The sequence below is a fragment of the Orycteropus afer genome, unplaced genomic scaffold (assembly GCF_000298275.1).
Source record: "Orycteropus afer afer isolate SDZICR_OR568_19922 unplaced genomic scaffold, OryAfe1.0 scaffold00245, whole genome shotgun sequence".
NCBI lineage: Eukaryota > Metazoa > Chordata > Mammalia > Tubulidentata > Orycteropodidae > Orycteropus > Orycteropus afer.
This window is the reverse complement of record NW_006921832.1, coordinates 3,707,932-3,724,169: the sequence shown is the minus strand read 5'-3', so window position 1 is coordinate 3,724,169 and position 16,238 is coordinate 3,707,932. Positions and strand designations below refer to the sequence as shown.

General features: G+C 38.1%; 1 protein-coding gene across 1 annotated transcript in view; it reads left to right on the top strand.

Annotated features, from left to right (window-relative positions):
- The window catches only part of LRCH3 (leucine rich repeats and calponin homology domain containing 3), a 227,139-nt gene that overhangs the window by 96,474 nt on the left and 114,427 nt on the right, over nucleotides 1-16,238 (top strand). Inside the window, exons 3-5 of the mRNA XM_042782119.1 lie at nucleotides 3,693-3,819; nucleotides 6,319-6,424; nucleotides 15,722-15,858. Of these exons, the coding sequence (XP_042638053.1) occupies nucleotides 3,693-3,819; nucleotides 6,319-6,424; nucleotides 15,722-15,858 (370 nt within the window). The remainder of the gene's footprint in view (nucleotides 1-3,692; nucleotides 3,820-6,318; nucleotides 6,425-15,721; nucleotides 15,859-16,238) is intronic.

The following is a 16,238-nucleotide window of genomic DNA, read 5'->3' as shown; positions in this document are numbered from 1 at the left end:
TGATGCTTTTGAGTTGTGGTGCTGGCGAAGAATGCTGAAAGTACCATGGACTGCTAAAAGAACTAACAGATCTGTCCTGGAGGAAGTGCAGCTGAAATGCTCCTTGGAAGCTAGAGTGGCCAGACTTCATCTCACCTACTTTGATCATGTTGTCAGAAGGGACCATTCCCTGGAGAAGGATGTCATGCTTGGTAAGTTGGAGGGTCAACAAAAGAGGGGAAGGCCTTCAACGAGATGGATTGACACAGTGGCTGCAATGATGGGCTCAAGTATAGCGAGGATCATGGAGCTGGTGCGGGATCGGGCAGTGTTTCGTTCTGCTGTGCATGGGGTCACTATGAGTCAGAAATGACTCGACAGCACCTAACAACAACAACAACAACATGATCATTTCAGTTTCCTCTTCTCCTTCATTAAAATACTCATATTCCTCACTTGTTAACTATTTCATTATCTGACATTTTACATTTACAACAATAGTAAAAAAAAGAAAAAAAAAATCTGTTTTCTGACTAATATATGCATTAACGAGCTGAGGTGGGAGAGTTTTGTGAAAGGAAGTGAGGCCATTCTAGCTGTCCGTGGTTCATATAACCTGGGTCAGGCAGAGGAATTGTGCTGGGCCTCAGTGAGCTACTACAGATGGGCATACAAGAGGCAAGGTTGGCCAGTCCACAAGGAGGCACTGGCAGCCAGGGCTACAGAGAGGCTTTGAGTGTCTCTTTTTCCAAAGAGGCCTCCCTGCCACCTCTGGAGCCTCTACAAGGGCCAGGTGGCTGGACCTCACATGTCTACAGGCCTGGGAACCACCTGCCACCAAGGCCCTTCTCTGAGCTGGCAGAGTAGGAGGGTAGAGAGGCGAGGCACCGGAGTCCATGTAGAGGCCAGGAGCATGGCAAAGTGATTATGGGCCCTGGCTGCTCCAGAGGTAACAGGCAACCCCCGACTACCACCACCAACAACCCCTGTGGGCTCTGCAGTTTGGGCAAGAGGGGTCTACTGCACCATGCACATCCCAACATGCACCTTGGTCACCTGGGGGTTGAGCAGTGTGGGTAGGGGTTGGACACTGGCACCAAAGAGGCCTTGGCTCTTATACAACACCAGATTTTAACATAACAACCTGATCTTTGGAATCTAACCACATTGATAATTGAGAGTGAGTATACACATTATCTGTTCTTATCAGTAGTGTCTATACATTTACATGTTCTTAGGCTATAACAACAGTATTTCCTGTGGCCTTCTAGCTTCTCCCTTTATCTTGGCTTTGCAATCATTAATAAACTCCGCTAGCCATTAACCTAATAGGCCTGTATGAGTCTTTGTGGTGGTTACGTTGTGTGTCAACTTGGCTGGGCCTGATTGAGTGGCTGGTCAGCTGGTGGTAGTTACTCCCCATGTGAGACTGGCAATCAGCTCCATGGTGGGAGCTGAGTAGCTGCTTTAGGGATGTGGTCTGTTTCCTATGTATAAGAAAGAGCTTTGGGAATGGTCTCTAGCTCATGGCACACTGTAACCCTGCATGTACCCATGTTGTTGTTCAGTAACCTGGCATGCTCTGCCAACCTTGGGACTTTAATTGGACTTCAATCAATGGCCTACCATGTGGTTTGGTAACATAGGGACTGTGCCTTTTTACTTGTCAACCTTGGGCTTGTCAGCCTCAGCAGCCAGCAGCTGTCTGAGTGAAGAAAAGCCTCTAGTTTCAGTGGGCTAGGAGTGGGAGGCAGAGCTGAAGTCCAAGTCTGAGAGGCTTCACCCAGCCCCTAGAGCCTGGCACCTTGAACTCAGACTTTTAGCCTCCCAATTGTAAGAGAATAAACTCGTGTTTGTCAAAGCCATCCCATTTGTAGTATATTCTTGTCACAGTGGTACTAGGTAACCAGAATAGTCTTGTTCTCCAATTACATTTTCAGATAAGTTTAACCAAATGAGAATGGTAGATCGAAAGTTATGTTCTCTTATTTACATGTGTTAATAAAAACTTAATTTGGTTTTTTGTGACCATGTATTTTTGTGTATTAAGTTCTCAATGTATAAATGAATTTATTTAATTCATCTACTCTATTTTTCACATCTTAAAAGAACTTTTGTTTCTTTTGATGATTAGAATTATAAATACTCATTAAAAGAAATGTACAAATAGAAAAAAGTATAAAGGAAATTCATCAAAATGTTGTATCTGAGTCTTATAATTATTAGTGATCTTTGCCTTTTGTTTTTCCAGGCTTTAGTTAGATTTTTAAATGAGTTTTTCTCTTTGTCATGAAACAGTCTTCGGAAATATTTTTATAAGTAATTATTTTATTGTAAGTTGATACGCTATAAAAACCCTGTTTTTCTATCATTGGATATTTAGTTTCTTTTAAGTTTTTCACAATGATAAAAGTAATAGTAGTAGATAATTTTTGTACAGAAATGTTTATTTTTCTTTTAAGAAAAATTTTGAGGAGTAGAATTACTGGATTAAAAAGTTTAAAAGGCTTATGGTTTATATAAGTTAAATGAGCAAAAGATTTTTAAAATGGGTTAAATAAGAGGTTAAATATACATAAAATATTAAAAATTTTATTCTTATCCTAATAATAAACCAAAATCAAATTCACTGCCTTTGAGTCAATTCCAATTCCTAGCAACCCCCGTTGAGTTTCCAAGGTGGTAAATCTCTGTAGAGATAGACTGCCCCATCATCCTTCTGTGGAGCAGCTAGTGGGTTTGAACTATCATCCTTCTGGTTAGCAGTCAAATGCCATAGGCACTATGCCACTAGAGTTACTCCTCCAAATAATAGATATGTTGTGTTATTTTACTTTGGTTCTAATTTGCATAGTGTTTTTTATTTAAAAAAAAAAAATCCTTACCAATAATTCAGTTCCTATGTTGTTGTTGTTGTTATGTGCCAACAAGTCAGACCAGACTTAAGCAACCCCTCCTTGGGTTTCACTACAGAAGTAGATTGCTCCATCTTCCTTAGTATATTTGAAATCATAACCTGCTGCTTTTTTTCCATGAGCTCAATATGGGTCATATACATACATTTGGTTATAATGTAATGAAGAGGAAAGTTAGATTACAAACAATTTTATATTTATAATTTCTTTGGAAGGAAGAAGAAAGGGTGATAGTTACCTACTCTTTTAATAGTTTCTTACATAAAATTTACTTTAATAAAATAATAATATATTGTGTTTATATGTTGTTGTTGTTGTTATGTGCCGTCGAGTCAGCCCTGACTCATAGCGACCCCTCCTTGGGTTTCCGAGGCAATATCACTACAGAAGTAGGATTGCCCAACCTTACTTCCAAGGAGTGGCTAGTGGGTTTGAACCGCCAGCCTTCTGGTTAGCAGTCAAGTCCTTAGGCACTATGCTACCAGAGCTCCTATAGCACTTCATTATTTACAAAGCAATTTTTTGATGTAACAACCCTTTAAGACAGGCAAAGGGAGATACTCAGATCCTCAAATTACAGATGAAGAATTTCTATAAGATGCAATTAAGTTAAATGCTGTGCCTGAAGCCACAAAGCTAACAGGCAATGAAATGAAGAATAGAACTCAAATCTGGTATCTTGTTTATTCCTTGCAGGGCTGTTATTTGTTGTTTTATTTAGTTTAGAATGGGAAAATTTGAAAGTTTTTCTTCAGTAATGAGCTCTCACTCTTTTCTCTTTCTCTTTTTACCATGTAGTCGGAACCAGCTATCAACATTGCCAGTACATTTGTGCAATTTACCACTGAAAGTCTTAATTGCTAGTAATAACAAATTAGTCTCACTTCCTGAAGAAATTGGACATCTCAGACATTTGACAGAACTTGTAAGTTAATATTTTAATTTTGATTGTCTAACACATATCTGTGTATCCATAATTATACCCATACTCTTTTATATAATAAAGATCTAGTAATATAATTTTTTTTCAGTTATTTTTCAGCATTTTTATTGACTCATCAGTACCCAACTGCTTCAGTACAAAATTAAGAAAGAACTGAAAGTACAAGTCTGGTAGACCCACATGGAATGGAAAAGGCATTAGAATTATGTTAGAACCAATGTCAAGCACTTACATATTATTAAACTTTTGAAATACAAGTTAATAATGTGTTTGAATTTTTCAAATTAAGTTCTATTAATATTATCATTAATATCAATATTTTTTACTTTGGCTTAGCCCCTGTAGGGAACAGTGGGTACTTCAAATGTCAGATTTACATTTTTACACTTTATATGATATCTTTCAAATCTGTGTTCCACTTTTTATTGACATAAAATCTTTTATAACAAGCTTAATTGAACTCCTCATAAATTATAAGATATCACCTCTTGAGTACTTATGTTTGGGCATGGAAATAAAACTTTTATCATTTAGTCATCACAATAACATAAAGTTGAGTACATCTTCATTTTATAGCTGAGGACACTAACACTCAGATAAGTAATTTGCCTAACATTACATAACTTAAATAGAATTTGAAATCAGTTATGTTATCTCTAAAGCCCATGTCTTTAATAGAATTGTTTTGCACATGTTTCTGAAATGGTCAAGTATAATTAGGTCCATTGTGTGATTTTGGAGTATAGTCTCACTTAGGTTTATTAACAAAAATGAATATAATACAGAGAAAATATATATATACTTTTAATCTAGTCGGACCACAAATTAGCTTGCGTTTTTTTCCTGATAGATTCTTAATAATGAAAGGTCATGTGTAAGACTTCACAAATATATTAAATCTAGAGTCTAGATTCTAACTAACATTTTTAGAGCCAGTCAGACATAAGAAATAAAGCCCAAATGTATTTTTGTTGGCATTTCTTCAGAATTTGGCTTAATAATATGACCTAGTAGTAATTTCTTAGTTTCAAATCATTTAATCATTCTTCTTCTTCTTACTAAATTCTGAATACTTAAAAGATAGCTATATCTTGCAGATGCTACTTTTACCTTTTACAAAAGAGGTTAATTGATAGCCTTAGTCATACAGAAGGAGCCCGGGTGGTACAACGGTTAAACATTTTGCTATAAACCAAAAGATTGCACTCATAAAGATTACAGTCTAGAAAACCCTATGGGGTAGTTCTGCTCTGTCACATGGGGTCACTTGAGTCAAAATTGAATTGATGGCAACTATCAACAAGAAGTTACACAAGGAACTTGTGGCAGAGTAAGAATGAGTCCTCCTAGAACTCCTGAGTCCCACCTTACTGTCTTTCTGCACTATCCTTATTGCCTCCTTCCTTTTTCTCCTTTTATTTTTAATTGAAAGTAAATTGTTGTCTTTCAACATATATATGTATTTCTAAAATAGATACTGGAAATTTCTATTACCTTTTGGCTTAGACTCAATTTTCCTGTCCTTTCAACTTCTTTTAGAACCCTTTTCACTTTGATGGCTAGAGCATTGGACTAAGAAGTCTAGCTACTGATTCCACTTCAGTCATTAATTGGTAGGAAAAATAAAAATAGTACTATTTTCTTTAAGAATATTTTGTAAAAATTTAAAATAAGGTCTGAAGCCTATTTAAGTTTTTAGTAAGTGGTCTTTCTAAATAATAACTGTGTTAATATATTCTTTTTACTCCTATGGTAGAGTTTTAAGTGTTTTATGTGACTAACTGGAGTGTGGAGCTGCCTAGGAGGCAGCTTTCCTGTGCTTCACATGTTTACAGGTTTACAAATTATTCTGACTGATCTGATCTCAGAATTATCAGATTCTGAATGTATCAGTCTTAGAACCTGCAGATAGCCAGTTTCTTTTTAGAACCATTGGAATCAAGCTTTTAACCAAGATACCAGAAGGGCCATCTAATACAGGTACTAGAATCAAGCTGATCAGATGCTGATCAAGCAGCATGTATTTTTTTCATAGCTTTTGAGTTATGTGTACTTGATTATTTTTTCCTTAACATTTGTTTGGCAAAAAATAATTTGAATAATCTTCAATGCATTTATTTTATATTGTTGAATACTTGAACTAGTATTTTGAAAATGGGGTCCTTTCATATAATTTTATTGTTACAACTTTTGTCTTCATTTTTTCTTCTAATTTCATTAGGACAGTATTAGTAAAATTATTGTCCTAAACCTGTTTTACAACTTTTTCTATTTTACTTTCCCCCATTTTCATTCCATCCGATTTTTAATCAAATATAAGTACAAACCATAAAATTATTCTTGCACGTAAAACAATTGTTTTTTACAACTGGGAAGGACCTTAGGTATTATCTTGTCCAACTTCATTTTATAGATAGTTTAAAGCAGGCAAATCTGTAATATTATTATAATCATTCTTTACTTTGTATCCTTTTGAAATAGGATGTGAGCTGCAATGAGATTCAAACAATACCATCCCAAATTGGTAATCTGGAGGCCTTGAGAGATCTTAATGTAAGAAGAAATCACTTAGTACGTTTGCCTGAAGGTGAGCAACGGATTTTTTATTTTACTATTATTTTTCTATTTATTTTAAAGATCTCTCAGACTAACAAGCACAAGACAAAAACATGTAAGAGTTACAATCTGTTTGAGATACAATGGTTTAATAGTGTTAATCTGCTTCACTGTCAATTTTAAATTAGACCTTTCAGTAAAAAAAATCTGTTAAATATAAATCTTATTTTTGGATCTTGTCAACTGAAGTAATTCAGGTTAGTTTCACTGAACATTTTAGTAAGTTACATTTCCATTTGGTGGAAATATAACATGTTTTTGATAAAGGGATAATTCAGCATAATGAAAAACATTCCCACAGTTGGCACTGACTTAGAAATGGGCTTTGACCTGAACTTAATAACTTTACCCTTCATTGGAAATATTTATATAGAGACTAATTTAACTGTGTAGAGGTGATATTTAGAGTGAGAGACTACCCTAGGTGACTGACTAATTTAGGCTGACTTAAATGCTTTTATTTGTATTTGAATGATAAAAATTATAAACAAATTTATTAAGTATAATTTATTAATCTTTGAAAACTATGGAATGTGTGAAAGAAAAGCTATAAAAGGGAGTGGAATGGAGAGAACCATTATTTTATTGTATTCAAAGTATATATTTCTTTAGTTTTATTATGGAAAATTTCATATTTCAATATAGAGAGCAAAGAAATTCTGTGCTTCATCTATACCTTCCTTCACTTTCCCTAGCTCTGTCTTCCAGATAATATGAAAAAAATTCTGAAAATTTATTTGTAAACATTTTAGAATGTACATGCATTTCAAAGATTAGGAATTTTCAGAAGATGTTTTCATGACAGTGATTTCTAGGTTCTTCTACAAGACATGACTTATAATGTACAATACATGTCAAATTAACTAATAATGCTTTGGTTTTCATTGTAGAATCCCAGTGTTTACACCATTTGATGTAGTACGATATTTAGCTCTACCATATTAGTGTAGCTTTGACATTTCAGATCCTAAGTAAACATATCACAAAGTGACTTTTCCAGCTCACCTTTATAGACTTACCACAATCAATGCACTCAAAATCCTCATTGTCTTTCCTTTTCCCAAGCTTGTCCATTAACTTTCATACCTTTTATCTTCAGGGCCTTTGTCTTTCTTACTGGTTTTGCTTTTTCACAACTTAAGAGTGTAAAAGAAGGCCCTCAGCCAGCCTGACCAAAATCATGACATAGGATCTAGTAACCAAAGTTTCCATGGAGGATTACCCCTCTTTTTAGGGCCCGTCTACTATGGTTGATCTTTAAAAGCTTACTCATGTAACAATATTTACTTAAAATGAAATCAGTTAATGAAAACATTGGGATTGTTTTGATAAAAATGAAAATTGAGGGTTTATTTGTCAATTGTAGTCCAATAGTTTTATCATGTAATTTATTTCTGTATCTTATTTTGATTGCATAGTATCAAGAAATTGTAAGTCAGAAAACAGGTTCAAATTGTTTTATAACAGCTTATGTTTTATTCCCAGTTGTTGCTAGATGCCATCACGTTGGTTCCCACTCATAGTGACCACTCGTAGTGTACAACAGAACAACACACTGCTCAGTCCTGTACCATCCTCACAATCATTGCTATGTTTGAGCCCATTGTTGCCTCCACTGTTCTGTCCATCTCATTGAGAGTCTTCCTGTTTTAATCCCAGTATATTCAGTTTAACTGAGATGGTGAGAGCGACCTTAGTCCAACACGTACACAAAAACAAGTTTGAAAGTTCATATTAACTCATTGGTGGTCTCTAGCATATTACAGTTTTACAGATAATATATCTACATGATATCTGGTTTTTAAAGGCATCCCTGTGTTTCCTATACAGTATCTGTTTCTTCTGAGTTCCTTTATTCTGTTGGTTTCTTTTGCTCTATATCTTACATGTTGGGGGCCTTTCTAATTTGTGGATTGCATACTATCAGTGTAGGACTGATTAGATATTCTGAGTATACAGGGCAGGAATTGCGTAATGCTAATTATGCAGCCACTACTCGTCTGTCAGTTTGTGACTGTGGTGCCTTGTATGTTGCTATGATGCTGGAGGCTATGCCACCGGTATTTGAAATACCTGGAGGATCACCCATGGTGGACAGGTTTCAGTGGAGCTTCCAGACTAAGACAGACTCAAAAAAAGGAAGGAACAATCTGCTTCTCAAAGAACTGGACAGTGAAAACCTTATGAATAAAAGTGAAACACTGTCTGAAACAATATATTACCTAAAAACATTGTTTGATATAGTGTTGGAAGATGAGTCCCTAGGATTGGAAGGCACTAAAAATACAAATAGGGAAGAGCCGTTTCCTCAAAGTAGAGTCGACCTTAATGATGTGGATGGAGTAAAGCTGTCAGACCTCCGTTTACTGATGGTGCACAACCCAAAAAAGGAAGAAACAGCTGTAAACATCCGTTAATAATCAGAACATGGAATGTACAAAGAATCAGTCTAGGAAAACTAGAAGTTGTAAAAAAGGAAATGGAACACATAAAGATTGATATCTGGGTTAGGTTGAGTTCCCTAGAGAAGCAAAACCAGTAAAGCTTATATATACCTATAGAGAAAGAGAAATTTATGTTAGGAAAATGGCTCACACACTTACAGAAGCTGGCAGGTCCCAAGTTCTTGGATCAGATGTCAAGCTGGAGGCTTTTCCTGACTCATGCAGCTGCAGGGGCTGACAAGCTCAAGGTTGGCAGGTAGTATACTAGCTGTTGACACCAATGAATGACAAATCCAAGATCTCCAGGCTGAACGGTGGATTGTTCACTCACGGACAGTTGTAGACAGCACAACAGAATCCCGATCCTCAGAAAGTGTCTTTTTTTCCCAGGATGTCCATAAATATATTGGAAGCAGGCCACACCCCTAGGGAAACTCCCTTTCAGTGGATTGGCTGCTCAAAACATATACATCCAATCCCATCGTGGGAATAACCCACATCACAATTGCTTAAACCACACAGAATTGTGGTCCAGCGAAGTTCACACACAGCTCCAACTATCACAATATCCTAGGCATAGTGAGCAGAAATGGATTGGTTTGGGCCATTTTGAATTATACAACCATATGATCTACTATGCTGGGAATGACATACTGAAGATGAATGGTGTTGCATTCATCATCACAAAGAATGTTTTAAGATCTGAAGTACAGTGCTGTCAGTGTGTGGTGTAGTAAACTACACACTGTGGCTTTTCTAGCCATAAGTCTTTGTAAACTCTGTGGTGGAATTTGCTGTGAGCAACTGAATAGCTCCTCATTGTTAAAGTTATTCACCTGGGGTGTTTCTCTTGGGAGCATCACAAAGTAATTTTCTGAGAAGTTCGCTGTCTCTCAGGTGTGTAGAACTTTTATGTTGGGATTGGTTGGTTTGGGTCACTCTGCCAGGCTTAAAAGGAGCCCTCTTAGAGCCAGAAGGAGTCTCTCTGACTGCTGGCTGGGAAAGACATGCTGCTGAGAGAAACACACTCCTGAGAGACATGAGATACGCACACTGCTGAGAGAGATACGAGAGACATACACTGCTGAGAGAGCAATGTGCTACTGAGACTGCCAGCTGCTGAGTGAGTTGGCCAGCTGTGAGAGACAGTGCATTTCTGAACTTGAATTATAGCCTGTTGCCTCCCTAATAAACCCCTAATCTGTGAGTTCTTTGTGGCCACTGCAGCAAATTGTTGAACACAGCAAAGAGGTGGTGGGTGCTGCAGGAGGAATGGATGGTGAGAGGGCTGGAGGGAGGCAGCATGTCTGGCCTCGAGGGAATAGGCTTTGGTGATTCTATCTTCCTCTTGTGGGGTTAGAGGAGGTCAGAAGATGTGGTCTTCTTGCCCCCTTGGCACAGTGATAAGGAAAATATCCATATGCCTACAAGGAAGACCAGTTAATATGATTATTCAAATTTATGCACCAGCCACTAAAGCCGAACATGAGGAAATTGAAGACTTTCACCAACTTCTGCAGTCTGAAATTGTCCAAACATGCAATCAAGATGTATTGATTATTACTAGTGATTGGTAGGAGCTCTGGTGGTGCAGTGCCTAAGTCATTTGACTGCTGATCAGAGGGTTGGTGGTTCAGACCTACCAGCTACTCCGCAGAAGGAAGACCAGGCAATCTACTTCTGTAAAGATTTACTGCCTCAGAAACCCAGTAGGGGATGCTGTGAGTCAGAGTGGACTCAGTGGCAGTAGGATTTTTTGTTTTTGTTTTTCGGTTTGGTGATTGGAATGTGAAAATTGGAAGTAAAGAAGAACATTGGTAATTGGAAAATACAGCCTTAGTAATAGAAATGACACTGGAAATCACATGATGGAATTTTGCAAGACCAATGACTTATTCATTGCAAATACCTTTTTTAAACACTATACCCGTGGACCTCACCAGATGGAATACACAGGAATCAGATCGGCTACATCTGTGGAAAGAGGCAATGGAGAATCTAAGTATCTTCAGTCAAAGCAAGGCCAGGAGCTGACTGTGGAAGCTGAAGACAATTAAAAACAAGTCCACAAGAGCCAAAATATGACCTTCATTATATCCCACCTGAATTTAGAGACCACCTGAAGAATAGATTTGATGCACTGAATACCAGTGACCGAAAATCAGGCAAAAAAGTGATGGTGAGAAATGGGTTAGCCAAAATTTAATAGCTTGTAGGATGTCTACAACCTACAGATAAAACTACCTTGTAATTATTTTATTAGTATACAGTTTCACTTCAGTCACTGAAACAAAAGACCAAACTGATGAAGATTGAAGAATACAGTTTGTTGTATGGATTAAATCTCAATATAAAGAAGACAAAAATCCTTACAATTGGACCTATAAGCAGCATCATGCTAAATGGAGAAAAGATTGAAGTTGCAAAGACTTCACATTGCTTGGTTCAGTCAGCACCAGTGGAAGCAGCAGTTAGGACATCAGATGACATATAGCACTGAGCACGTCAACTGTACGGGACTTCTTTCAGCAGCTGAGGAGCAAAGACGTCTGCTTGAGAACTAAGGTGTGCCTGACACAAGCCATGATGTTTTCAGTCACCTCATATGCATGTGAGAGTTGGACAATGAATAAGGAAGACTGAAGAAGAATTGATGCTTTTGAGTTGTGCTGGCAAAGAATGCTGAAAGTACCATGGACTGCTAAAAGAACTAACAAATCTGTCCTGGAGGAACTGCAGCTGGAATGTTCCTTGGAAGCGAGAGTGGCCAGACTTCATCTCACCTACTTTGGTCATGTTATCAGAAGGGACCATTTTCTGGATAAGGATGTTATGGTTGGTAAGGTAGAGGGTCAACAAAAGAGAGGAAGGCCCTCAATGAGATGGATTGACACAGTGGCTGCAGTGACGGGCTCAAGTATAGCAGGGATCATGGAGCTGGCACAGGCCAGGTGGTGTTATGTTTTGCTTTATATAGGGTTGCTATGGGAGCTCTGGTAGCATAGTGGCTAAGACACTTGCCTGCTAACCAGATGGCTGGCGGTTCAAACCCACCAGCCACTCCTCGGAAGGAAGGTTGGGCAATCCTACTTCCGTAGTGATAACTGCCTCGGAAACCCAAGGAGGGGTCGCTATGAGTCGGGGCCGACTCGACGGCACATAACAACAACAACATGAGTTGGAAACAACTCAACAGTACCTAACAACAATAATCAAGAACATCATCCATGAAGAAAGCAAAAGGTCTTTAAAGAGACAGGAAAGAAAGAAAAGACGAAAATGGATGCCAGAAGACATTCTGAAACTTGCCCTTGAGTGGAGAATAGCTAAAGCAAATGGAAGAAATGACAAGATAAAAGAGCTGATAGAAGATTTCAAAGAGCAGCTCGAGAAGACAGAGTCAATTATAATGAAATGTGCAAAGACCTGGAGTTAGAAAACCAAAAGCGAAGAACATGTTTGGCATTTCTCAAGGTGAAAGAGCTGAAGAAAAAATTAAAGCCTTGAGTTGCAGTACTGAGAGATTCTATGGGCAAAATATTGAATGATGCAGGAAGCATCAAAAGAAGAGGGATGGAATACACAGAGTCACTGCACCAAAAAGAATTGGTTGATGTTCATCCATTTCAGAAGATGGCATATGATCAAGAACCAGTGATATTGAAAAAAGTTGACGCTGCACTGAAAGAACTGGCAAAAACAAGGCTTCAGGAATTGACAAAATACCCATTGAGATGTTTCATCAAATGGATGCTGCACTGGAGGCACTTACTCATCTATGCCAAGAAATTTGAAAGACAGCTACATGGCCAGCTGACTGGAAGAGATCCATATTTGTACCCATTCCAAAGAAAGGTGACCCAACAGAATGTGGAAATTATCAAACAATATAATTAATATCACACGCAAGTAAATTTTGCTGAAGATAATTAAAAAATGGTTGCAGTAGTAAATTGACAGGAAACTTCCAAAAGTGGAAGCTGGATTCAGAAGAGGATGTGGAATGAGGGATAGTATTGCAGATGTCAGAGGGATCTTGACTGAAAGCAAAGAATGCCAGAAAGATGTTTACTTGTGTTTTATTGACTGTGCAAAAGCATTTGACTGTGAGGATCATAACAAATTTGGATAACATTGAGAAGAATGGTAATTCCAGAACACTTATTTGTGCTCTTAAGAACCTGTAAATAGATCAGAAGGCTATTGTTTGAATAGAACAAGGGGGTAGTGCATGGTTTAAAATCAGAAAGGGTGTGTCTCGGGGTTGTATCCTTTCATCATACTTATTCAATCTGTTTGCTGGGCACATAATCTGAGAAGATGGACTATATAATAAGGAAGTACACTTCATCAAGACTGGAGGAAGATTCATTAGCAATCTGCAATATGCAGACTACATAACCTTACTTGCTGAAAGTGAAGATGACATGAAGCACTTCCTGATGACAATTAAAGACTATAGTCTGCAGTATGGATTATATCTCAACATAAAGAAAACAAAAATCCTCATGACCGGACGGACCAATGTGCAGCATTGTGATAAATGGAGAAAAGATTGAAGCTGTCAAAAGATGTCATACTACTTCGATCCACAATCAACACCAATGGAAACAGCAGTCAAGAAATCAGATGTTATATTGCAAATCTGGTGCATAAGACCTCTTTAAAGTGTTTGCTGAAGGGGTAAGGAGGTCACATCTTCTGACCACCTCTAACCCCACAAGAGGAAGACAGAATCACCATCAATTCCTGTGAGGCCAGATATGCTGCCTCCATCTATCCCTTTCATCAGCCCTGACACCAACCGTTCCTCCCGCAGCACCCACCACCTTTCTACTGGGTTTGATAATTCGCTGCAGTGGCCACACAGAACTCACAGATTATGGGGTTTATTAGGGAAGCACTAGGCTACAATTCAAGTTCAGGAACAACACTCAGTCTCTCTCAGTCTCTTCCCACAGTGTGTGTCTCTCAGTGTTTCTTTCTCAGCAGCACGTCTCTCGGTGTCTATTTCTCAGCAGAGCATGTCTCTCAGGAGTACTTTTCTCTCAGCAGCACATCCTTCTCAGCCAGCAGTCAGAGAGACTCCTGCTTCTAAAAGGACTCCTTTTTTTTTTTTTTAATAATTTAAATTGTGATTTGGGTGAAAGTTTACAGAGTAAATTCACTTTCCATACAGCAATTCACATACATACTGTCTGATGACATTGACAGTTTACCCCAATGCAACACCTCCCCTCCCACTTCCTCCTGATAATTACCTCTTCCCTGTGTCCATCCCTCCATGTGCTCCTGCCCCCTGAACTGTCTCCCTGTGCATAAACAGCCTAGAAGGGCTCTTTTTGAGGCTGAACCAACTAATCCCAACATCAGAATTCTATACACCTGAGAGAGAGCAAACTTCCCAGAAAATTACTTTTTATGCTGCTCCCAACAGAAAGCAGATTGTTAAAGTGGATGACTTTAACAATCAGGAGCTACTCAGTTTCTCACAGCAGGTTCCACCATGGAGTTTACAAGACTTACAGTTAGAAAAGCCATACCAGGTAATTTACTACACCACAATGTTAAAGAGCAAAGATGTCAGTTTGAAGACTAAGGTGTGCCTAACACAAGCCATGGTATTTTCAATAGCCTCATATGCATGTGAAAACTTGGAAATGAATAAGGAAGACCGAATAAGAGTTACTGCTTTTGCATTGTGTTGTTGGCGAAAAATAGTGAAAGTAGCATGGACCGCCAGAAGAAGGAACAAATCTGTCCAGGAAGAAGTATACCTGAAATGCTCCTTGGAAGCGAGATTGGTCCGACTTCCTCTCATCTACTTTGGTCATGATGTCAGAAGGGACCATTCCCTGGCAAATGTTATCATGTTTGGTAAAGTGGAGGGTCAACAAAAAGGGGAAGACCCTCAAGGGGCTGCAATGATGGGTTCTGGTATAGCAAGTATTGTAAGGATGGCTCACAATCAGGCAGTGTTTCATTCTGTTGTACATAGGGTCACCATGAGTTGGAGCCAACAGCACCTAACAATAACAGCAACAATTATGCAGCACGTTAGGTATTTGGGGAAAACTCCATATTGGTATCTGAAGCCTTTTCATAGGGAGCTGTGTGATTTTCCAGAGATACTCCATTCCCTCTACGTTGGTTGTGTATATTCCTGTACTGGCATTCTAGGACCTGGAGGTGGGGCAGGGTGAAGTGAGAAATGCTGAGGTCTCACTGTTAAGTGTGTACACTTTCACTTAAGTACTCCATTTTCTACTAGAAACTCATCTAACATTCCATCGTGTCTGGGGTCCCTGAGTTCAGACCTTTCTGGTTATATTTCACTGAGGAGTAGTTTGCTGACTCCTGTGGGGATTGAAGAGGGGTGGTGCCCTCCTGTGTGAGTTGGGTTTGGGTATCTAGCCATCTCTTTACATAGACTTCCATCTAATGCTTTTTTGGGGTATCAGGGCCTCTGGTTTCTAAGATTTTCTGTATTTTGCGGGGGTAGAAGTGTTGTCAAATAGCTTGCTTTTCATTAGTATTCCCATCTGTAGGCCACTAGATTTCATTTTACACCTCTTTGCTTCATCAGTTAATCACTTTTTTCTGTCCTTTCTATCATCGAGATATTTATAGATATCTCTCCTTCTCTTTGTCTTTGCAGGTTTATGTCTTTTTAATTCCTTTATTCTAATTTTAATGAGATTTTAAAAAGAATAGAGCTAAACATTAAATACCTATGTTAAATCTGAACACTGTATTTAACTGAAGTTCCTGTAAAGATTGTCCAGTTTTAAAATATCGTTAATTGTTCATTTTCATTTATGCAGAGCTGGCAGAGCTGCCTTTGATACGGTTAGACTTCTCCTGCAATAAAATTACAACAATTCCAGTTTGTTACCGGAACCTCAGGCATCTACAGATGATCACCCTAGATAACAATCCACTACAGTCTCCTCCTGCACAGGTAAACTACAGTTGAATTTGGAGTGTTACAAATTTTTTTGGCTGGAGGATCAAATTTAAAATTTAATTTTACATGCATTTAACTTGCTGTTGGAAAGTAAATTCTTTTAAAATAAATTCATACACGTGTATTCTTTAGAGATCTTAAACAAATAGGGTGGAAGATAAAAGAGATTTCTAGAAGTCTTCCTTTCACTAAATTGGCAATTTTTTAGCTGAGAAATTCTTCCGTAAGTTTTTTCTAGTAATATTTGAGTTAATTTATTTCCTGATTTTTTTTGTATGTGGTAAAGCTAGAAGGCTGGCGGTTCAAACCCACCAGCCACTCCTCGGAAGGAAGGTTGGGCAATCCTACTTCCATAGTGATACTGCCTCGGAAAC